At 39.2% G+C, this 25,875-nt stretch overlaps 1 protein-coding gene across 4 annotated transcripts in view; it reads left to right on the top strand.

Annotated features, from left to right (window-relative positions):
* The window catches only part of LOC127572741 (multiple C2 and transmembrane domain-containing protein 1-like), a 409,900-nt gene that overhangs the window by 174,895 nt on the left and 209,130 nt on the right, over positions 1 to 25,875 (top strand). For all 4 annotated transcript variants that reach the window (XM_052020315.1, XM_052020317.1, XM_052020316.1 and 1 more), the window contains 2 exons: positions 677 to 807; positions 24,518 to 24,698. In XM_052020315.1, the coding sequence (XP_051876275.1) occupies positions 677 to 807; positions 24,518 to 24,698 (312 nt within the window). The remainder of the gene's footprint in view (positions 1 to 676; positions 808 to 24,517; positions 24,699 to 25,875) is intronic.

The raw sequence follows: 25,875 nt of genomic DNA on the forward strand, positions 1-25,875 counted from the left end.
TTATGAAAGCAGGTTGAGGGAACTCGGCCTTTTCTCCTTGGAGAGACGGAGGATGAGGGGGGACCTGATAGAGGTGTATAAGATGATGAGAGGTATTGATCGGGTAGATAGTCAGAGGCTTTTCCCCAGGGCTGAATTGGTGGCCACAAGAGGACATAGGTTTAAGGTGCTGGGGAGTAGATATAGAGGAGATGTCAGGGGTAAGTTTTTTACTCAGAGAGTGGTGAGTGCGTGGAATGGGCTGCTGGAAATGGTGGTGGAGGCGGATACGATAGGGTCTTTCAAGAGACTGTTAGATAGGTACATGGAGCTGAATAAAATAGAGGGCTATGGGTAAGCCTCGTAATTTCTAGGGTCAGGACATGTTCGGCACAGCTTTGTGGGCCGAAGGGCCTGAATTGTGCTGTAGTTTTTCTATGTTTCTATAATGCTGGTGTATGATGCATATTATGTGCAAATAGGTTTGAGCAGAAAGTTGAGGGGGAAAAAAATCACTTCCCAAAGCTAGCAACTTCTTCCTAGTTGTCAACTGTGCCCTACGAAAACTCTTTGCTAGTATGTCAGTATGTTATTTATTGTTTGTAGCATTGCAAAACTGTAGAGTGAATGTCTTCCATTCTGATTTTTATGCAGTTTACTAGATAAATCTGAGTATAACTTGTGTTAAATTTTCCAGGTTATTTTAAAAACTCTGAATCCTCAATGGAGAGAACAATTTGATTTCCTTCTTGCAAATGAAAAGGGTGACATCATAGACATCACAGTGTGGGACAAAGACTCTCTGAAGAAGGATGACTTCATCGGCAGGTCAGTGGTGTTATTTTCATTCTTTAAAAGCCCATCCTCAGTTTTCTGTATAATTATATAATTCCATTTACTTAGCCAAACAACCTTAGTGGCATTGGTGTTCTTAATCAGTATTTTTCTCATGTTTTGATCAAAGGACATTGATATCAAGTACCAAATGTTTTATATCCTGTTTCTCCTATATATTTGATCAGCTGGGAATTCAGCTCATTTTTGTCACATCTAATCCTGGCTCTTTAAATCCCTAAGAGTCATTTGACTCTTGCCTAGTGCACCTCTTGTAGAATATTCTGCAACCACTCCTGTTTATCAAGAGTAATCTTTAATTAATAACTTTAGTTAATATCTACAAGTAACATTAGTGCCATAAAATGGTCAAGCAACATTCATCTCCAATTAGGGAGAGTCTAACCATCTACTCTGAACCTTCAATGGTGTCGCCATCCCTGTGTCCCCCACTGCCAACCTCTGAGAAGCTCAGAGGCTGGATATCCTGCAGTGAGTGGCTCACTCACTGTCACCCCAAAACTGTTCCACCATCTTCAAGGTATAAGTCAGGAATGCAATGGAATAACCTCCACATACCTAAATGATCATAGATCCTACAATTCTCAAAAAACGCATCACCATCTAGGATGAAGCAACCCACTTGAGTGACACCTAATTAACCATTCTGCACATTCATATCCTCCACCACTGGAGCATATTGATTGCAATGTGTACCATTTTAAAAATACACTGTAGGTACTCACCTAGTCTACTCTTGACAGCATCTCCCAAAGCAGCAACATCCACCAACAAAGGCAAAGGCAGCAGCCATGTAGTAATACCACAGTCTGATGGTTCTCTTCCAAGTTGGACACCATCCTGATTTGGAAAGAGATCACCAGTCCTTCACCATTGCTGGATCAAAATCCAGGAAGTTCCTACCCATTACTGCCTTGGGACTATCTTTACCAGAAAGTTAACAGCATTCAAGAAGGCCAGTCACTGTTACCTTCTCCAGTTTGATTAGTGATGGACAGCAACTGCTGGTCTGCCAAATGATGGCCAGGCTCTGTAAAAAGAATAAATAAATAAAAATAATCAACCAATGTAATTTTCAAAGGGTGCGTTAGACTAAACTCCATTGTAATCCTAAGTTCATATGGAGCAAGAAGACCACAGCCTGCAAAATTGGTGAAGATCAAAACACATCAAACTTGCCCTGTTTCCCTCAGTCGAGTTTAGCCTTTAACACCAAGGCATGGAAAATCTCCCACCAAAGCTTCTCATGTAGCCAAATGCCTGAGGCACCTCACAATATCATCAAACAAAATTTGATGTTGAGCCATATAAGGACATACTAGGGCAGCTGATCAAAAGCTTGGTCTAGGAACTGGGTCTTAAAGAACATTTTAAAACAGATAGAAATTCTGCAGGTTTAAGGAGGGAATTCCAAAGTGCAACCGCTTGGCAGCTAAAAGCACGCTGCCAGCACTGGAAAGAAGCATTTTGTATGAAGAATAGGTCAGGATTGAAGGAGTGTGGAGATCTTTGGGGGTTGTAAGGCTGGAGGAGGTGAGGTGAATTGAAGGATTGAAAAAGAACAGGAATCTTAAACTTAAAGCATTGCTCAAACAGGAGCAACAAAGGTCAACAGATTCAGTGGGTGTGTGGATCAGCCCTGCAACATTGGGGTACAGTGAGCAGACTTTAAAATCCATTCCGAATTAACATTATGACATATATGCTTTTCTTCTGCAGTTTCCATTGATCCTCCAAAATTCCCCCAAGATACCTACCTTCAACTAACTCTGGCCTTTTCTATTTCCCTTTCCCAATGCTGTCAGCTGCCTAACTCCTCAAATTCTAGAATTAAAGTTCTTCATCTTGTGCTCTACTTTTCCTCCTTTTAACATCCTCATCAAACCCAAACTCCTTAACCAAGGTTTGTTAACCTCTCCTAAAAGCACCTTCTTTGGTTAATTTTCCAATATTTTTTTAAACATCTACTCCCCTCTGAACTTTCCTCTTGTGTTCCTTTGAAATGCAAGATGTATTATTCTACACACTTTAGGTGAACTTCAACTCATGTGAATGGCCTTGTTCAGGCAGAGTGTTCCCAACAAGTCACTAAGTTAGGTGCAATGACGTCCATGTATGTTGTTCTGATCTGGACTTATGTTGTAAAATTTGGTGGTTCTTCTCATGTTCATCCACCGAAGTTATGGATCCTTCCGTTTGCAGGAACAACGATGTTAATTTACTCGGTGAATGGTGATAGCACCATCAACTATGACATGAATATTCCTGGTTTTGTCCCATTTGGTACGAGGAGCAGAGCCTTGCAAAATGTATACTTCATGCAGACTTTTGAAAAGATGATTTCATAATTTTGTCCAGTAGGTGGCAAACTGCACCATCTCTTCAAAATTTTGCAGTGACAATGAGCCCAAGTGTGAAAGTTACTTGAGTTTTACAGTCAAATTTCATTCCATTACTCAAGCTTAATTGTGGCCTTCACGATTCAGCTGACATGTTGATACTTGAATCATGAAACATTCCTTGCGGTTTAATGAGCTTGCCAAAGACTTATGATTTCTCTACCTATTTATTCAATTGCAATGTAATGTAGCTGATTATGGTCATTGAAGGACATTGCTGCAAGAGTTCCCTAGAGTAGGATTCCAAGTCCAAGCACCTGAGCTGCTTTATTAATGAACATTCCTCCATATTAAGTCTGGAAATGTATTGATAATGGAAGTGTTCAGTTTCATACACAACTACTCTGATTATAAATCAGTTCAAGCATACAGACAGCAAAACATGGGCAACATTCATTCTTGAGCTGCTAAGAAGCAGGTGATGTTCTGGTAACATACGTAGCAGGCAAGGGCATCTCCGAGAAGAATGTAAGCACCTGCCCTGAGCATATAATAGCACAGCTATCATTGAGTAACCAACTGAGATCCTGGGGACTATCATTCAATAGAAACTTGTGGATCTAAGACCAGGTCAGAAGCTGGGTTCCCTGTGGTGAGTGGTTCATCTCCTTGCTTAGCAAAGACCTTCCATCATTTATAAGGCACGTTGGGGCTATCATGGAATACTTTTCACTTGCCTGAATGAGTGTAACTCAACTAGCACCCAAGAAGACTGACACCATTTAAAACAAAGCAATGCATTTGATTGGCCCCTTATCCTCTACCCTTTTTATTCATATCTTCTACCATCAGCGCATCTACAAAATGCACTTCTGTTCCTTGACTAGGCCACTCCAACATCATCTCCCAAACTTGTGGCCTCTGTCATCAAGATGGATGAGGGCATGGTAACTCACCCATCTTCAGGTTCACATTATTAAAATAAGACCATAAGACATAGGAGCAGAATTAGGCCATTTGGCCCATCGAGTCTGCTCTGCCATTCGATCAAGACTGAATTATTTTTCCCTCTCAATCCCATTCTCCTGCCTTCTCCCCATAACCTTTGACGCCCTTACTAATCAAGAACCTATCAGCCACATTGGATGATTATTTTTAAATATACCCAATGACTTGGCCTCCACAGCCATCTGTGGCAATGAATTCCACAGATTCAACATCCTCTGGCTAAAGAAATTCCTCCCCATCTCTGTTCTAAAGGGATGCCCTTCTATTCTGAGGCTGTGCCCTCTGGTCCTAGCCTCTCCCACTACTGGAAACATCCTCTTCACGTCCACTTTGTCCAGGTTTCAATGAGATAGCCCTCATCCTTCTAATCTCCAGCGAGTATAGGCCCAGAGCCATCAAACACTCCTCATACCTTAACACTTTCATTCCCAGGATCATTCTTATAAACATCTGGACACTCTCCAACGTTTGCACATCCTTCCTTAGATATGGGGCCCAAATCACATCCCATCCTCAATTGGAAATATACCACCATTCCTTCATTGCTGCTAAGTCTAAATTCTGCAGCTCCCTAACCAATCCCATTGTGTGAGTATCTTCACTGGAAAGACCATAGAGGTTCAAAAAGATGGTTCTCTCTTCTTTCTTGAGGGCGATTAAGCAGGGGCAGTAAATGCAGGCTCAGCCAGTAAACTCAACCATTCTCATAAAAAAAAAGTTAGTGGAACAGAATCATGAGTGTTTAAGGGATAATATAACCATCAATATGGTGGGCAGGAAGTTTATGATCAGTTATGGTAGGAAGTCATGATCCAGAAATGTATTGCCACTAAATAGGCATCCATGGCTCATGCTGGACAGCTACTAGGTCCTTAGCATATTCAAATAAGGTGCTAATACCATATTAAGGCACCATTTGCAGTATAGTGTTGGTTTGAATGTGGCCAAAACTGAACTGTGTTCAAGACAATTAAGTCCACATATGGCTTTGCAAGCACTTGTAAAGAAGTCTCCTCCCAATAAGATAAGTTTTGAAAATGTAATCATCAGAATGTGGAGCCAGAAGAGGCATGGGAGTCCTCAGTTTGTCCCACTATCCCCACCTAGTTATTCTATCTCCCCAATATGTTCACCAGCCTTTCCGTAACCAATTATTCAGCAACCAACCCTTTAATTATTTACTGGCCCTGACCCGCATTTCTTTTTCATTAGTTACCGGCCTAGAGATTGAATTCTTAAGTCAAGAAAGAAAAACAAAAGCATGACCAGTAAATTTGTGATTTTCTAGGAGCTATGCATTCTGTTCTGCTTTGAAATTTGTTTAGTTGAAACCAATATACCCACATTTCAGAAGTGCAATAGAACGTACAACTGCTCCTACCTAACATGTTTGGCGCTGTTAACAGATGGCGAATTTCAAGGCATCCCTACCACTCAACTATGGTATTTTCTATTACCAAATTACATCTGCCAACCTGTGCTCTTTCTAGTTAGTGGAGTTTTGTATTGAAAGCACATGACAATAAGAACTAGATTCTAAGTGCATTAAAGGGTATTAAGAAATTAGAAATGAAAATGAAAGTTTACAGCCTTATGGGAATTATGGTTATTCCTCTGATTCTTAAAAAATATTCTTTTGTCAAGATAATTTCCACTTTCAGCTATCTAGATTGACCAGTGGGTTGCAAGCTTTATCACTTTTGGACAATAGGCTTCTACATGTTAAAGTACCTACAGATAATTAACCATTAGTTCCCTTTTGACTGAATGCTGGTTTCGAGAACCGAAGCTATTTGAGCAGCTAACTTATTGTAATTTTTATATGTATTACAAATTAATGCCATGCAGAATACAATCCAGTGGAGGCATTTCAGACTGCACTGTAATATCTTCAATAGTGAACCAGAAAACAACACTGCATGGAAGTAAATGTAAAGTTATACATTTAAAAGGAAAGCAATTTAATAGATCTCCTGTGGTATTCCATATACGTTATCTCATGACTTGCTCCAAGCTGTGTAGTTTAATGTTAACCTTGGCTGTGTCTTTCATGCCACCATTCTAAATGTAGTCGTTTATAAATTATTGCGGTAAGTCAAATTCGGAGGTCAGAACTAATTATTTGTAAATCTGAGTAATAATTCAATGACTTCAGCGACTTCTGTTTTTTTAAGATTAGTCTCACATTTAGAACACATGTTTTGTGTTTGATGCCCAGTCCGTAACATTTGGCATGTACCTAAAGTTCATCCTTAATCATGCATTTCCATTGACTTCAGTGTCATTAACTTTCCGAACCAGAGTAGAATACGCACGCTACCTGGCCAGGGATGAATTTCCAAGATGTGTATTTTTATATGAGCATATCACTTGAGACATCGCTAGAAAAAAATCTAATTATATAAGTGAAAGCAGAAAACGTTGGAGATACTTGGCAGATCAAGCAGCATCAGTAGAGAGAGAAACAGTTATAATTTCAGGTCAATGACTTTCTGGTCTGATGAAAAATCATCGACATGAAGTATTAACTGTGTCCTTCTCTTCAGCTCCAGTACTTCCTATTTTTATTTCATGTCCGCAGATTTTTGCTTTTTGAAATCGAATTATATGTTGTTTTATAATGACTGGAGTGTTATGTAGTACACATGTCAGCATTGGCTTAGTGAAGGCATTTTTACCTCTGTGTGACGGTTGCAGATTCTAGACCTTTTCCAGAAATTTGACTCTATGATCCAGATGTAGGTGTCTGTGCAGTACTGTTAACTGTATCGTCAGACTTACAATCTTTTACAGGAGAACATAAAAGATCCATTTGGTGTGAAAATTTTGAAGTGCAATCTGGAGAGTTCTCCCAGTATTCTGGGAAATATTTGTCCCTCAGCCAAGATCATTAAAAGAGATTGTTTTGTCATTTACCTCATTGCTGTTGGTGGAATGGATCTGAGTAGGTTAACTGCAGTGTTTCAGCAGTAACAATACTTCAGAGGTACTTCATTATTTGCACTAGTACATCAGTGGGGAGCCAACATTGTGCAAAAAAAACTGTAGTTACTCTGTGAGTGTGACACAATAATTGCTACTTGGAACAACATGGTCTAATTCCCCAGCAATGTTTCAACAAAAAGAAACAACATCATTTGATGCAAATCTGACTTGTAACTTTCATCAGATGTGAGTGTTACTTGCAGCAGAAAGTGGTTATCTGAATTTCTGGAATGATATAAAACAACGTGGAGGTAATTGTTATATCACAGTTTACTCCAGGAAAAGTACTGTGTTTTGCAGTACTGAAATAAGCAGAATGCCGTCAAATTTCTTGGCCAGTACACTATGATTTACCATGATTACAGATATCTTCTGGTAACATGCTTAATACTGAAGCATCATGCTTTGGTGCACAAGATCCCTTGCGGCAGATTGATTAACTTTTATATATGTTTCCTGTTTATGAAACAGCAACAAGTCAGAACTTTACCGGCCACTATGTGTTGGTTGGTGTAACATTTTATCTTTGAGCTTAAAAAGAACAAAGGTAGCATGGGAATGGTGAATGGTTGTTTTTCAGACTGGAGAGCTTGGAAATGTACTGAAGAACGAGGAAGACAGAAACAGATCAAGTTGATAATAGCTGATAAATTCCACAGGTTTATGGCAGATAAAGTTTATTAAAGAAATGTGGTTGAAAGAATGTGCAGAGGAAATATAACCCAGATAATGTGCCATTAAAGTTGGTGCAGGAACAGAGAACCCTTGGGTCTGCATGCACAAATCTTTAAGTGGCAAGCCAAGATAATGCTCGTAAACAAAATCCTTGCTTTTTAAAAACAAAAATTATTTGTTCATAGGATGCAAGTATCATTGGCAAATCCAGTATTTATTGTTTGACTAATTGCCTTCTGAACCAAGTAACTTTTCAGAGGGCAGTTAAGGATTGCATATAGGGCAGACTTCCTTCCTGGAAGGACATTAGCAAACCAGATAAGTTTTTACAATTAGTTTTCCAATTATTACAAAGATTTTAATTTCTAGATTTATTTAATTGTTTACCATAATGGGATTTAAACTTGTGCCACTCAATTTATAGCCTAGTCTTCTGGATTCTAATCCAGCAATTTAACCACTACGCCATTGTAAATTTATGACAGCTGTGGAATGCAAAGTCAAAATACTTACGCTAAATCTTAATAAAATTATGTGTTCAGTACTGGGCACTGGATACTTGGAAGAAAGTCAAGGCCTGAGCAAGACTGCAAAAGAGAATTAAGGAATGACACCACAGATGTTGGACTTTAGTTTGGTGGAGAGAATGGGCTTGCTTCATTTAGAGAAAGAAAGTTAAAAGGAAATTTATCAAAATCATGAAAAACTTTGACTGAATAAGTATGGAGAAACTGTTCCCAGCAAATAAAGAGTTGGTATCTTTTAATAAAGAGTGGTTTAAGAGAAAACTGTTTTATTCACTGAGTAGTTGTGATTTGCAGATCTCTGCTTCAAAGGGTGATGGAGATGTAGTTAGGACTAAATTTCAAAAACAAAACAGATAAATATATGAATGTAAAAAGGTTACCATTTAATGGAGGAAATTGCATGGAAGTGGGACCAGTCGAAAAGGTCAAACAAAGAAACATCACAGGCACAATGGCCTGAATGTGATCTCCTTAATGCTGTGTCATTTCTGTGAGTTCACATTTAAACTAAGCAATGAATAGGAAAACCAGAAAATGGGCACCGATCACATACAGACATCTAATGTGCTCATGCAACATTCCTATATGTGCTGTTCTTCTACAGGTAGTAATCCTTTTTGAAGAACGGTAAATATTTGTACAGGAACATTTGGAAATCTGCATTACACTGCCCATTCCTAGTTTAAAATATCAGTTTATTTAAGTTGAGATTTCCCAGGCATATGGGAAATTAATTGCAATAACTGACAGTCAATCAATAGTGAATTGGCCTAAATGAAAAATAAAAGGCTATTGCTGGAAATACCTAGGGTGTGATCCATACCTAGTGTGGATCAAGGTTGAAAGAAGAAGACTTTAGTATTTCACACATAAACACTTCATTGAGACTTTAAGATAATCAGATAGCTATATGTTCAAAATGCCTTTAAGTGATGGACTAGTCAAACAATTGATGAACTAGTCAAACAATTAATGTACACAGCTTTCCCACAAAATGGGTAGATTGAGGATTCTCTAAGCTATTAACAATGTCTATAAATTGTCATTGACATGCATTGCTTGCTGCCTGTTTCTAGAAGCAGGAAGGTTACATCATTTTCCATTTTTTAAATCAATCTGTCTGGTCAATTGTACCATACTGACAGTAGGATTTATGGCAGGTTTCTTACCATTCTCAGAAAGTGGGTATGGTTGGTAGGACCTGCATTTTTTCCGCATTCTAATTGTTCAGAGCACCTTTTCTTTTAATACAGCTTGCTAGTTCACTTCAGAAGGGAAGTTGAGAGTCAACCATGTTGACATCACTTATAGGCCAGACCAGGTAAAGGAGGTAATTTTGCTCCTGTAAAGGAAATTTGTGAACCATTAGGTGTCATAGGACAATCTAATGGCATCTCACAAAGTTAGTTTTTTTTCATTGCCAATTTTTATTTTTAAACTGTTTATCTTCTCTAACTGCTTCTTATGGTATTTGAACTTATGTTTATAATAGATCTGGTGCCACCTCATGGTAAAACTTGAGGTTTTATTGAGGTTAGAGATCAGGATATGTTGCCAAGATGGAGAATGATCACATTTCAGGCTAGCAAGTAGCTCAAAGATATAACATGATTCACAACAAACCCACAAAATGTCAAAGACAGTCATAGAGAGATGTACCATGGAAATAGGATCTCCAACCCGCCAAGTCTGCACCGATAATCAAATACCCATTTTTACACTAATCCTACCATAACCCAGTTTATTCTCCCCATATTCCCTCTTAAATCTACCACTCTCATACATACCAGGGGCAATTTACAGTGGCCCATTTAACCTACTAATCCAAACGTTGTTAAGATAAGAGAACCCAGAGGAAAGTCATGCAGTCACAGTGAGAAAGTATAATCTCCACACAGATAGTATCTGAGATCAGGATTGAACACAGAACTTTGTAAATGGGCAAAAAAAGGTTGGCATAGATGCAGTGGGCTGAAGGATTCTTTTCTGTGCTGTACAAATCTATGACTCTGGATTTGTGAAGCAGCATTGAGTCATAGAGCAATACAGCACAGATACAGGCCCTTCAGCCCAACCAGTCCATGCCGGCCATGGTCCCCACCCAGCTAGTCCCAATTTCCTCCGTTCAGCCCATATCCCTCCAAACCCCTCCCCTCCATGTACCTATCCAAGTGCTGCTTAAATGAAACTTTGTACCTGCCTCAACCACTTCCTCTCATTCCTTACACTCACCACCCTTTGCATGGAAAAAGTTTCCCTTCAGGTTCCTTTTAAATCTCTCCACTAGACTTTTTTTCAAGGGATGGACGGTGAATCAGACATTTGATGCATAATGAAAGGTCATTGACCTAAAATGTTAACCTTGTTTCTCTCTCCAACAATACTACCTGCTCGGCTGAGTATTTCCAGCACTCTTGTTTTATTTCAGATTTCCACCGCATACTTGACTGGCTACAAATTGTAACTTAAGTGATCTGAGGGACTTGTTGATACATGACAGGATTGCATGTAGAATTGGAGTTGTGGGATTGAGGAAGCACCTGGTTCACAGAAACAGACTTAAACCTGGCAAAGTTTGTCAAACGCTGTAGCGCCTTCAAGCTGTCCAAAGCTGGAGTTGATGAATGTGATTGTGGAGAACACAATTCTGTTCATGCAATCAAACAAAAGCACAACAGGAACAGTCACAGTGAAGAGTATACAAATATCTTGGAAAACTTCCATGAATGGCAGAAGGAAAACTGCCTGGTTTTTGGAATGGAATGTCAAAAAACAGATAGGGATGTCAGAAATGCAAAGAATCATCTTCCCTCCAAAAGGACTGGTAGGAAACGGAGAGAACCAGGAAAGGGACATCGCCAGTTGACAATGTTCCACAAGCTGACTGCAGTTGCCATGAGAAATTTGAGAAAGGGTATGACAAGATTAAAATCATCATGGAACTCAAGATGAGAGGGAGGGGAGCCAAATACCCAAAACAAATCTTTGGAACTATGGAAGGAGAAAGAAGTGAGGTATGATGTGTGCAACATGCAATATCATTCCTAAGAAGGTAACTTAGAAATAAATTGAGTGCTAAGAAGGTACAATTGTGCAACTGAAGTTTCCCTGTGCAAATGTAAGCTGAAAATGAAAAATCCAAAGAAAGGAAAGAAATACAATGCAGAGTTTGTGACACTTGTAAAGAACTTGGGAGCCATGCAGCCCAGACAATGGAATGATAAGAGCACAATGCAGACAACCAACAAGAAGTAGCTGCTGGATTAATTTGCAGACACATTTTAAAGTTCCAGAAAACTAGAAGGAAAATTCCATTGGAGTTAGATGCGAGTAAGCAGCAGGCAGTACATTCTCGAAGACATCTTCCAGTAGCTGTCGAAGAGAAACTGAAAACTGAGCTTGAGAGACTGGCAGAGACAGGTATCGTTGTATGAGCAGATACTCCTATCCCTCGAGCACCAAGCTTGATGGCCAAATAAGCTCACGTTCTGTATGGTTATCTACGTACTTTGAATAAGGCTCTGAATGGATATCCAAGAAGACAATTGAAGATATTCTACCAAATCTTCAGTGTTCAGTATGTTAAGAGTGGACTGTAGGACTCAACAATGAGATTTTGTTTTAAGAACCTTCAATGTTTATTTGGGGAAATGTTAGTAGTTGAGCATGCACTTTGGGTCAGCACTGCAAAACAAAAAGTGTCAACAAAAGCTGGATCGGGCTTTTGGAGGATTTGCTGGAGTAAAGACTCTGGCAGTTGATATTCTTGTCTTTGGAGAAGGACAGACTGCCTAAGAGGCAGAGAGAGGCCAAGCCAGAAAGATGGGATCCTTAATGAACAGATACAGAGGAGAACAGTTGATGTGCACCAGTCTGTCCTTCTCCAAAGACAAGAATATCAACTGCCAGAGTCTTTACTCCAGCAAATCCTCCAAAAGCCCGATCCAGCTTTTGTGAACTAAAGTTCCTGCCACAGGATGGCTGTTTTATGGGTCATGTAGTCACCACAGAGGGACTCAAACCAGATCCAGTACAGGTAAAAGCAGCAATGGAAATGCAAAGCCTGACAGATATTGTTGCAATCCAATTTCTCCTTGGATTTGTTAATGACTGAAGCAAAAACCTGCCCCATTTAAATGAAGTTTGTGAAGCAGTGAGGCAAATAAAGAAGTATTTGAATGGACATCCACTAGCAAATAGCCCATAGAGATGTTCACAGCAGAGCCAATAATATGCTACTTGGATGACAGAAAATAACTGATGATATAAGGAGGCATTCCAAAAATGGGGACATAAGAGACTGCAGGTGCTGGAAAATGAAGTAAAAAACAAACAGCTGGAAGAAATCAGCGAGTCAGGATGCATAGGTGGAGGGAAATGGACAGTCGATGTTTTGGGTCAAGACCCTTCATCTGACCTAACCCATTGAGTTCCTCCAGCAGAAATGGGTCTTGGAGCAAGGTGGCCAATCGATAGCACATGCAAGCAGAACTTTGAAAGAGACAGAGAGATGCTCCAGTCACATCAAATAGGAGCTTTTGGCTGTGACATTTGGGCTTGAGATGTTCCTCAGTATACATATATGGGATGAGGCTATATGTGCACACTGATCACAAACCTCTTAAAGTAATTGTGATGAAGAATCTCCACTAATCCCCAAAGAGTTTACAATGACTGATTCTGTATTTGCAGACATATAATACACAGATCTTCAACTATCTGGGTAGTACAATGTCTTTCACAAACATGTTGAGTCACGCGCATCTTCCTGCAGGAAGAACAAATTGCAAACGCAAAAAATTGAAGCACAGCTGTTTATGCTAAGTTAGTTAATCTGCATGGGCACTAGTTCATGTTCATCGATATGAGTTTATTGGACTATTATGAGCATGGACTCTTCTGTTAAACATTGAAATCAAAATATTCTTAAATAAAAGGAAAGTATAAGGGAAGTAGAATCATTTAGTTCCATCTCATGGCAGTACAATAACTGTAGGCATCAAGTAATTTGAGGTCAGAAGCAGTGTTTTACTTTAATTCTCTTATTCTTTAGAAATTCACATAAATATAGAATACTCTTTATTTATTTATTCAACCAGTGTACGTCACATTTTTCATGGTGAGGTGCTCTGGGAAGCCCAGATGTAGAAGAAACACAATATAAATACCTCCATTTTCTGATGTGCACTCGAACTAGCAGCAGAATTACAAAGTTAATTGATAGAACAATTTTCTTTAACAAAATCTTCATGTTAGGTCTCGTTGGTGACATCTACATGTTCAAATCACAATGTTCCGCTCCGTTCCTTTCCCAGTTTAGTTCCAGTAGAACAGAACAGATGGATTCTGGCAAATAATTACCAGTCGTCATCAAATCATTCATCTAAGAAATCGAAGCCTGTCTTTTAATTTTATTTTATTAAAAGGACAACCAAATACTGTGAAAGTTGTCTCGACTCTTGGAGACCACATGCTAAAGTCTCCAGAGGGATCAAATTCCCATTTGTTTTCAACCACCAAAATCAGTTGGTTGCTCCTCTTATCTCTCCAGTTTAACTGGATACACTTATGAGCAACAAATATGTCAATTAACTGCCTCACATTTGAATTACTGGATTCCATTAGGAGCTGCTGCTTACAACAAGTGGGATGTGGAATGATTGTACAGATAAAGGTGGCAGTTAATTGCATCCCTTCAGTATGGTTTTGAATTCCCATGGTGATATTCAATTACAGTATGTCAAGAAAATAACCAATTGAAAGTTACAAGAAATAAAGATGATCTTTAAGGAGGAATATTAATATTGCACTCCATACATTTTTTTACTGTAGCAGTCATGATTCCAGAAGGACATTAGACCTTAGTGGGTGCCCTGCATTCCGTTCCTCTAGTGCCAAAAAGTTGAGACCTTGCAGAGGAAAACAGCATCTAGCATTGTGATGTTACAATAAAAACTGGGTGTATTAATGTAATACTTTTAATGTAGTGAAACATCCCCAGGCAGTTCATAAGGACATTATCAGACAAAATTTGGCACGGAGCAAACAAAAAAACTAGAACAGTTAACCAAATGCTTGATCAAAGAGTGTCTTGAAGGAAGAGTGAGAGGTGTAGTGATTTTGGAAGGGGACAACAGAGTTGCAAAACTGTCAACAGTAGAATGATTTAAAAAACCTGGAATGTGCATGCAGCCAGCATTGGTGAACTGTACAAGACTAGAAGAGGGGGCAGGAAGGCCAAAAAAGAATTTAAAACTAAGATGAAAATTTGATAATCTAATTATTGATGGGTGTATTTCTGTTAGGGAACTCAGAGGTATTGAGGGACAGTTGAGTTTTGACAAACCAAAAGAAAATTTTTTGCAGATGGTAAAAATGTGAAATAAAAACAAAAAGTACTGGAAGTATTCAACAGATCAAGCAGCATCTGTGGAGAGAGAAATAGAGTTAATGTTTTGATTCAATGACCTTTCAGCACTAGGAAGAGTAGAGATTAAAAACATTTTAAGTTGCAGAGAAAGTTAGGAAGGGCAGAGAGAACAAAAGGGAAGGTTTCTGATAGGGTTGGGACCAGCAGAGATTTCACATTGCAGGTGGTGATAGTGGTGGCTGAAAAATGGTCGTAGAGGCTAGTGAATAACAGATGGTATGTCAGGGAAGGTATTAATAGGAGGAGGTAAACAAATTATGAAATTACCTGGACTGAATGCTGGAAATGTGAGACACAAAACTGGAACGGTTGATGATCTGAAATTGTTGAATTCACTGTTGAATCTGAAAGGTTGCTGTGTGTCTGGTCAGAAGATGAGTTGCTGTTCCTTGAACTTTCATGTAGCTTTGTTGGATGCCTAAAGTTGTAGAATTAAAGTGATAGGCAACTAGAAGCTCAGGGTCACCCTTATCAACTGAACAGAGATGTTCTGCAAAGCAGTCACCCAATCTGTTTTCGTTTCCCTAACGCAGAGGAGAGCACATCATGAGTTACTAAATGCAATATATTGAATTAGAAGTACAAGTTGTTGCTTCACCTGGATAGTCCAAATAATCAGTTGGTACTACTTGATGATATAGCTTTTTGCAACAGCACACTAATGTGAAAATGAGCCATTGGAAAATCTTGTGACTTATTCATAACTAATACATTTATGAGGTCATTACTTTATTAAATAATGTAAGTGCTGCATCTTAAAAATATCAAAAGGAACACTCAATTATCCGCTCTGCCCTTTTCCCTTTAACATGTTTTGGGATGATTAAGTTAGATTTCACTTGTATAATATTTTAATTCTGGCCAGACAAGAACTTAAAGATAATCAAGTAATTTCCGATCTGCTATTTGTACTGAACTTTTCTATATTGCACCCTCTCTACATTAGTGCATGTCAGATTTTTACCATATCTTCATTGGGAATTTAATCATGCTCAGAAAAGAATTTAATCCTAATCATACAATTGTTTTTTTAATCATTGGAAAAGGTAGGGTCAGTACCTATTTAGTTATGGAGTTTCCAGTTATCAGTTGATCAGTCTTTCAGCATTACCACACTTGATTTTAATTTTTTTTGTATATTTGTTTTAATATGGCTTTTGTGATTTTTTTTTAAAAAGCTGTTTTAACAATTTTTGATCATTTTGTTATTTAAATTAATTTCTGTTTTAATATATTTGATTATTAAAGATGTTTACAACAGGCTTTGAGACCCACAGAGATCTTGAGATTGTTGAAAGGTTTTTGTAGTCACGGGGTAACATGGGGAGACAGACTGAGTAAGATCTAGCCCATTATTTGGCCAGCATGTTTTGATGGACTTTGGGCAGCTAAGTATGTCTAAAGACCTCTTCTGAATAAATGAAGCTCAGAGAGATTCCTTGTTTTGAACATTTCTGGTGAGTGCCTCTGCCACAATGGACATATCTCAAGGATCTGTCATAAGCAGTGGGTGGATTTGTTAACATGAGACCCTCACTACTTTAGCCAGTAATATGTAGGAATTGAGCCACAGAGTGATGCAGCTGGCAGAGCCACTGTCTCACAGTGCCAGAGACCCAGGTTCAAGATCCTGAACTTGGTGCTGTCTCTGTGGAGTTTCCTCTGAGTGCTCCAGTTTCCTCCCAGATCTCAAAGATATGTGGACTGGTAGGTTAATTGGCCACTGTACATTTCCCCTAGTGTGTCTGGATGAGTAGTAGAATCAGCAGGGAGTTGATAAGAAAGTTGGGAGAATAAAACAAAATGGGATTAAGTCTAATGGGCAGGCATGGTAGTGTAGCAGTTAGTGTAATGCTATTACAGTGCCAGTGACCCAGGTTCAATTCCTGCCACTGTGTGTAAGGAGTTTGTATATTCTCCCCGTGTTGCATGGTTTTCCTCTGGGTGCTCCAGTTTCCTCCCACATTCCAAAAGACGTACAGGTTAGGAAGTTGTGGGCATGCTATGTTGGCGATGGAAGCGTGGCAACACTTGCGGGCTGTCCCTAGAACACCCTATGCAAAAAGATGCATTTCACTGTGTGTTTCGATGTACATGTGACTAATAAAGAAATCCTAATCTTAATCTGATGATTGGCATGGATTCACTGGGCTGAAGGACCTGTTTCTGTGATGTATCTCTTTGTGATTCTTTGAATTGTCCATCAATTAACTTCAAAAATATAGTTGGACTTCCTGTAATTTGCATTTGAAATTACCTGTATTGTACCACAGAAAACATGCCACCAGGTATATGACCCCATCATAAAGTGTGAATTTGGTTTTAAAATGCAAGGGAGCAAATGTCTTCAGAGGTAATCCTATATAGTTTGAGTTTGTCTTTGGTGTATGAGGCCCTCAGTAAAATTCAAGCTGTGTGACATTTTTTGGATCTTACAAGAAACTGAGACATACAGTTGCAACCCTTCCATCACTCCCTGCCACAACCCTACCAACTCCTACAGCTCTACCTTCTCTGCAACACACCCTGCATGTTGAGGTCTATTGACTGTTTTTTGAGGTATTCATGTCCAATGGTTTGACATGCTATCTCCATCTGCTCAATATGAGTAAAAGGATTAAGCAGAACCCTCTTCACTGTTTTTTGGTTACTGTTTTGATGCCTTCTCATGGTTTGCCTCGTGTTGAAACATCTCACTGAATCATGGACTTTGATCTGGCAAACAGAATAATTAAACCCTAAACTGGAGCATCTAATCCAGTCTGCCATGCATTATTGATCAGACAGCTGGCCCTTGACTATTATTTTCTTGTGGTGATTTGCTGCCAATGATACACCGAGTCTCTTTTTTAGTTCTGAAAAACAATTCAGTTGTAACAAAATAAATGACAAATGCAAAGGAAATTTAATTCTGTTGCTCTTAAACCTTTCAAGCAATCAGCTATATGCTATATAAAAGTTGCAACATGCTTGCAATGTATTTTAATGGTTTGGCTTCTCCATCATGACCTGTATTGTGTGTTTTTGTTATCAAAACATGCAAGGCAATTTTCTGTGATCAAGCTGATTTTCAATAGCATATGTGTCTTGCACGATACCAATACGATGATATACAACAGAAAAGATGTATCATTTTTGCCAGACTATTGCCGATCACTGCCAATATTAAATTTCTTCTGTTATCTTTGATTTACTGGCTTTGAACAAAATTGTTGTGATTTACCACTGGAAGATGTAAATGTGTGTATGTTTAAAAAAAGTCTTTTACAGTTTCACCATAAATTCCAAATTGTTGAATATTTCCTCATTTTAAACATCATGGGTGAATATGTTGAGATACATGATTTTCATTTCTTTGTCTTGTCTCCCTATAATACCACTACCGTTTAAAGATATGGTGCATTGCTTAAGTTTGGGTCACCTCAGTTCCAAGTGCCAGAATCCAGAGTTTACACTGATCCAGATGCTTAGCTAAATCTCCATCAATTTTATCAGAAGGTCACAATAAGTAATCAGTGATAGAATTTAACTACAGCACAAGTGAAGTATATCTGTAATAAACCATAAAAAAAGCACTTTGATTGAAAGTCCTTGAGCCTTACAACCTTGTGAAGCGGTCTGGTAGGTCACAAAATCCATAATGTTATGGGGTAACTTTCAAAAACGTTCTCTATGAATGGATATTATGAATAATGGACAATAAATGGAAGTTATACATGAAAGATCTGAAGGCAGATAAGTCACGTGGACCAGATGGACTACACCCCAGGGTTCTGAAAGAGGTAGCTGAAGAGATTGTGGAGGCATTGGTAGTGATCTTTCAAGAATCACTAGATTCAGGAATGGTTCCGGAGGACTTCAAAGTTGCAAATGTCACTCCACTCTTTAAGAAGGGAGGGAGGCAAAAGACAGGAAATTATAGGCCATTTAGCCTGACTTCAGTGGTTGGTAAGATGTGAGAGTCCATTATTAAGGATGAGGTTTCGGGGTACTTGGAAATTCATGATGAAATAGGCTGATGTCAGCATGGTTTCCTTAAGGAGAGATTTTGCTTGAAAAATCTGATGGAATTCTTTGAGGAAGTAACAGGCAGGATAGAGAAGGGAGAGTCAGTAGATGTTTACTTGGATTTTCAGAAGGCCTTTGACAAGGTGCCGCACATGAGGCTGCTAAACAAGATGGGAGCCCATGGTATTACAGGAAAGGTACTAGCATGGATAGAAGATTAGCAGAAGGCAAGGAGTGGGAATAAAGGGGTCCTTTTCTGGTTGACTGCCAGTGACTAGTGGTGTTCCGCAGGGGTCGGTGTTGGGTCCGCTACTTTTCACATTACATGTTAATGATCTGGATGATGGAATTGAGGGCTTTGTGGCCAAGTCTGCGGATGATACAAAGATAGGTGGAGGGGCAGGTAGTGTTGAGGAAGCAGGGAGTCTGCAGAAGGACTTGGACAGGTTGAGAGAATGGGCAAAGAAGTGGCAGATGGAATGCAACATAGGGAAGTGTATGGTCATGCACTTTGGTAGAAGGAATAAAGGCGTAGACTATTTTCTAAATGGGGAGCAAATTCAGAAATCAGAGGTGCAAAGGGACTTGGGAGTCCTAGTGCAGGATTCCCCAAAAGGTTAACTTGCAGGCTGAGTCGGTAGTAAGGAAGGCAAATGCAATGTTAGCATTCATTTTGAGAGGACTAGAATATAAAAGCAAGGATGTAATGCTGAGGCTTTAAAGGCATTGGTCAGACCACATCTGGAGTATTGTGAGCAGTTTTGGACCCCGTACCTAAGGAAGGATGTGCTGGCATTGGAGAGGCTCCAGAGGAGGTTTACAAGAATGATATCAGGAATGAAAGGGTTAATGTATGAGGAGCATTTGATGTCTCTGGGCCTGTACTCGCTGGAGTTTAGAAGGATGAGGGGGGATCTCATTGAAACCTACCGAATATTGAAAGGCCTGGATAGAGTGGACGTGGAGAGGATGTTTCCAGTAGTGGGAGAGTCTAGGACCAGAGGGCACAGCCTCAGAATAGAAGGATGTTCCTTTAGAACAGAGATGAGGAGGAATTTCTTTAGCCAGAGGGTGGTGAATCTGTGGAATTCATTGTCACAGACAGCTGTGGGGGCCAGGTCATTGGGTATATTTAAAGCGGAGGTTGAAAGGTTCTTGATTAGTAAGGGTGTCAAAGGTTACAGGGAAGAAGGCAGGAGAATGGGGTTGAGAGGGAAAAATAAATCAGCCATGATCGAATGGTGGAGCAGACTTGAAGGGCCGAATGGCCTAATTCTGCTCCCTATGTCTTATGGTCTTATATCTTATGGAATGAAGAAGTTTTAAAGGTTAATCACTTGTACGTAACTATGATATGAGCCATAACTGGTTCAGTTAATTATTCAGTTATTAGGTAATTAATCAAAAACTTAGTGTGCCCCCAAGAGAAGGATCAAAAATTGATGTGTTGGGCTTGGCTCAGTGGTAGAACTTTGTCACTTTTCCAGAAGATTATGTTCCACATCAGAGATTTGACTATAAGGTCTAGGCAGGCACCTGTGCAGTGCTCCATTGTCAGAACATCAATTGTCAGAACAAATTTGTCCCTGTCTTTCTCTTGCAGAGGATATAAAATGTCTTGAGAACAAAACAGCAAAGAACAATGTACCTTTCCTCAGTGTTATGAATAATAGACTGAAATGTAAACTGTAATTGATTCTATGGGCAATCACTGACAACGTCCTTCTCGGAGTGCTGCTCATCTCTGATTTCTGCACCTGTGCATTGAAACGCAGTAGTCAGCAAAGAGTGAGAGGTCAGATTCTGATACGTCTGACTTCAACCCCCGCCGCGCTATAAATGGACTCATCAGTGAATCCGAGGGCATAGGATAAAGGCAACAATACCTGGCATAATGAAGATGGCTTCATTCATCTGAAATTGGGTCTTATTGTTCCGAGGTGCACACCCCAGCTCCTGATTACTCCCCACAGCTCTGCCTCCCCCAACCTGAACCCTGACAAATCCTGATTGAGGTCCTGATCTGATTCCCAATCCAACCATCAGCCTTTTCTTCCTGACCTTGTGCCTCAAGTACTGCTGAAGGGGCTCAACATCAACTGTTGTTGACATGACATCTGGTGGCCTCCACCACCAGTGTTCTTGTCAGCCATTAATTGGCCTTCATCTCATTACTGTTTATGGAAATTTGTGGTGTACAAATCAGCTAAGAAGCTTCTCTTTATTATAGCAGGGATTGTACTTCAAAATTTAGTCAATTCTCTACAAGTTGCATTGGGACATCCTGAAGTAGGATAACATACAAGGTCCTGTGAGGCCTTGACGGTGTGGATTTGGAGAGAATGTTTCCTCTTGTGGGAGAATTGAGAATTATGAAAATAAGGGGTTGGCCATTTAAGAAAGTAATGAGGCAGAATTTTTTTTGACAAAGTGTCTTGAGTCTTTGGAACTCTCTTCCACAAAGGATTGTGGAAGCAGAGTCCTAGAACATTTTTAAGGCAGACAGTGACAGATTCATGACAAGCAAGGGGGCAGATGGTAGCTGGGAATACAGAATTGAAGTTACAATCAGATCAGCCATGATCTTATTAAAGGGCGGAGCAGTCTTGAGGGATAAAGTGGCCTATTCCTGCTCCTAATTTGTATGTTCATATAAATACTGCTTTGTTTATTTGTTTGTTCTTTTTGTGAAAATTGACCCTATTCCAAGCTGTTTCACAGGAAGAGGTTGCCTGGTGTCTAGAGGAAAAGATATGAGCATAAGGACTCAAGAAGCAGAAACAGGAGTTACCACTCAAGCCGACTTCACCATCAGTAAGATCATGGCTGATCCGGTCTTGGCCTTATTACCAGTTTGCTGGATTCTCCCCATATCTCTTGACTCCCTTGTAGTTTAAATGTCTATCGATCTTCACCTTGAATATATTCCATGACTGCCACCACAGCTTTCTGAGGCAGGGAATTCCAAAGTGTCTCAACTCTCTGCAAGAAGAAATTCCTCCTCGCTTCCTTCTGAAATGGATGACCCCTTATTCTGAAGTTATGCCTCCTAGTTTGACATAGCCACTAAAGGGAAAGATTCTACCCAGTCAATCTCCCTCAGAATCTTATGTTTCAATGAGATCTGTGCTCCAGTGAGTGAAGCCCCAACCTGCTCAAACTACCTTCATACATCAACCATTTTATCTCAGGAATGGACCTAGTGAACCTTCTTTGCAGTGCTGTCAATGCCAGCACATCCTTTCTTAAATATGAAGACCAAAACGGTACATAGTGGGCAGCATGGTAGCGTAGCAGTTAGCACGACGCTATTGCAGCGCCAGTGATTGGGGTTCGATTCCCGTCGTTGTCTGTAAGGAGTTTGTACGTTCTCCCGTGTCTGCATGGGTTTCCTCTGGGTGCTCCGGTTTCCTCCCACATTTCAAAGAAGTACGGGTAGGTTAATATGGGGGTTTGAAATGGGCGGTGCGGACACGTTGGGCCGGAAGGGCCTGTTACCACGCTGTAAATAAATTTTTTTTTTAAATTTAATTTAAATAGTATTCCGGGTCTGGTCTCACAGTGATTTGTAAAGTTGCATCAAAACATCTTTACTTTTATGTTCTACAGCTCTAGCAATAGAGGCCAATATTGCATCAGCTTTCCTGATTATTCCTTGTACCAATAATACCAATAATTTTGTTTCATGCGCAAAGACCTCCAAATGCCTTTGTATCAAAATATTTTAAAATGTTGCTGCATAATACTTTGCTTATCATTTTTCTGTCCAGTGAATAACCATATTTCCTCACATTACACTCTATCTGTCAACTACTTGCCTACTCAGTTAACTTAACTATTTGCAGGCCCTTAAATCCTACTATCAGCTTGCAAAGCCCCCTATATCTGTATCCTCAGCAAATTTGGCGCCAATACATTCTGTCCCTTCATCCAAGTCATCATTATAAATAATAATTAGTTGAGGCCCCAGCAGTGATCCCTGTGACATCCCACTGGTTACTGATGCCAACCAGAAGTAACTTATTTATCCCTGGGAATCTCTGGCCTGCGACAGCTCAGAGTGGAAAAGTGTTCAGGTTGGCATTGAGAACCTCGAGTCCACGTGTTAGGAGTAATCAGCAACCCAACATGTATAACAGAAGGATTGCCCATCTCCCAACTACCCACCAGCCCAAAATACCCATCCACCCAAATAACCCTCTGTTCCATTCTGTTCATACATCTCGACCCATCTGTGGTAGAGTCTCTTTAGTCACGTCATCAGTCACGAAACTAGAGTGGAATCAAGTAAATCCCAAGGGACTGCCTAAGAAGAAGGAGATTGTAACCTCTTACACAGAATCACTAATTGTGTCTTTTCCATACAAAACAAATTTATGGAGAAAACCCTGCTGTTTATTATTTCACTAATCAATGTTTCTGATCAAGCAGTTAACTTCTGATGCTTTTAATTGCTTTCACTCTGTAACATGTAACGTGTAGCATGTGCCTGGCAAGCTTGGCATATTTTTCACTATATTGATGTTACCACTTTCATTGCCCTTCTCGCCAGCTAATAGCATTTGTGAATACTCATGAACAAATAGGCAGAATTATCAGACCTACATATCTTAATGTCAGAAATTGTCAAACTCTCCATTCTTGTAATTTGGGGATGGCAGTATTATACACAATATTTCTTTAATGTAATTAGGATTATGCTTAACAACAAGAAATTAACCAAAGTTTGGATATTTTGCCATACTGATTGCCGTACCTGTTGACATATTTTGACTATGATTTTTAACAGGGCATTTGAGAGTAGATATTCAAATTAAGTGTCATTGAACAAAGTATTGACAATGTACCTGTATACCAATACAACGTGACAGTTGGGAGCTCAAACCTCTTCCAGGCTTGAATCCCATGACTTTTATGTCAGCAAGCTCCAGGCAGCAAATGAATAACCCTTTTCATGCTGCCTTTCTTCCCTACCCTCACCCCACTAGTTTTTTTTGCAAAGGAGAATTAGCTAGCCCTTTGATAGACCTGGCCACACGTAAGACCTATTGTAAGGTTGAAGTGGTTACTGGGATTATGAGATGAGAAAGGATTGGTTTTAGACTGGAAAATTGAGTGGTGCTCATACCTGTAGATCCTAATCCCACAAAAATTTGCTATTGCGTACAGTCTTCAACAATGGCTAGCACGCTCAATATTTGGAGGAATGTAATTGGTCAGCTTGAACGTTGAAATTGGGGCCTACAACAAACAGCTAATCATAATCAAAATAAAATTCTGGGCATACCCATAAGTCTGCCTTCAAGTGGTTGGAGGTTGGAATGTAGACCGTATGGTTGACGCCAGATGTTTAACTAATCGAACAGCAAAAAAAAACTGCAGATGTTGAAAGTAGGAAATGAAAACAGAAAACACTGGAAACAGCAAGTCAGACAGCATCTGTGGATAAAGAAACAGAGTCGATGATTCTGGTCAGTGTCCTTTTGAAACGTCATCAACCTGTGATGTTAAATTTGTTTCTCTCTCCACAGATGCTCCTGACCTGTTGAGTATTTCCAGTTGCTGTTTTATTCCAAGTTTTAATTGCTTCTTGCCCATTTTTAGACAAGAAAAGGACAAAAAAATCAAAAGCAACAACTTAACTGAAATATTTTTTTCCACAGTCAGGTATTGTAGATGGACAATTGATTATTTTACACTTTTTCTTGCAGATGTCAAATTGACTTACCAGGCCTAAGTAAGGAACATACACACAAACTGGACCTTGCCCTCTCAGAAGGAAAAGGTCACATAGTTCTACTGGTTACTCTGACAGCAACTGCTCCTGTCAATGATTCTGATCTCATCACATTGGACAACAACGAAGAATGGAGTAAAATAATGGCAAGATATGTACGTATTACCAGATTATTTTTTGTAAGCAACATTAAAGTTAAATCTTAATATCAATTTAAAGCTTATTTTTAACAGTATAAAAAAAAGCAAGAGAGTATCAGTGAGGGAGGTTAATGTAAAGAAAATCTGTAAAAAATGAGTTTATATGTAATGTTGCTAAAATGCCAAGATTTAAAGCTAAAATGATGCAGTTGAGGAAGATAACAATCCACAATGATTTACACAGTTCTGCAACACACATCAAACTCTCATCAAAATCCTTGTTTGATATTTTATTGAAATTGAAAGTTAAATTAGTTCTCGTGGGAGAGTGGTTGAACCTGCTAAGAAATGGTATTATTGGCAATCATTTTCCCCAGGACCTTCGCAGAATTTCAGAACTCCTATGCTTATTGTTTTTGCAAAAGTCACTTAATAATATGATAATCAAAAATGGTTGGAAATGTATGGTTTCTTTTTATTACAGCAATGCCTTAGTGTGTGACCTGAATCGGCCTTTGCTTACCTGCAGGAGATTATCACTGCATTCATGCTCTTACTCTCTACCCAACTGTTGCTGTAGTATAAAAACCCAAATTGACTTGTGTTCAGTAAGGCAATGCATTTGTGAAGCCACAACATGTTCAGTACTCTGTGAGCTGATATAAAGGAATAACTGAAGGGCATCTTTGCACTTGATTTTTGGTTTTAGGAGGATTCCCAAATTCACATTCATGAGGTAATCAAATTTAGTTCACTATTGTATTAAAGTCTGGGATTTTTCAGAGGAAATCTGTATATTAAAAAAACCGTGAGAACTAAAAGTCTCTGATAATAAGGAAGTTTTTAATATCAACAGATATGAATAATACTTCATTCATTCTTTAAACATCTTTGCACATCTTAAACCCAGTAAATTCAATTATTTGAAAAGAAGCTAGAAATTCACAGAAATTAGACAGATATTGGACAGAAACTAACAGAACTGCAAGGATAGCACATCTGTATAGGATTATAACTAAAGAATTGATTCTCTTTACTGGATGAGAACAAGAAGCATAGTTCATCTGTACAGAATCAGAGCTCATAAGTTACTCACCTGTACAGTATCTATCCTGGTCAGTTATATTACTTTAATATTATTGTCTTTTTAGATAGCAACAATGGTATAGTTAGAAATAAAAAAACAAGGTTA

The sequence above is a fragment of the Pristis pectinata genome, chromosome 7 (genome assembly GCF_009764475.1).
Source record: "Pristis pectinata isolate sPriPec2 chromosome 7, sPriPec2.1.pri, whole genome shotgun sequence".
NCBI classification, from domain to species: Eukaryota; Metazoa; Chordata; class Chondrichthyes; order Rhinopristiformes; family Pristidae; genus Pristis; species Pristis pectinata.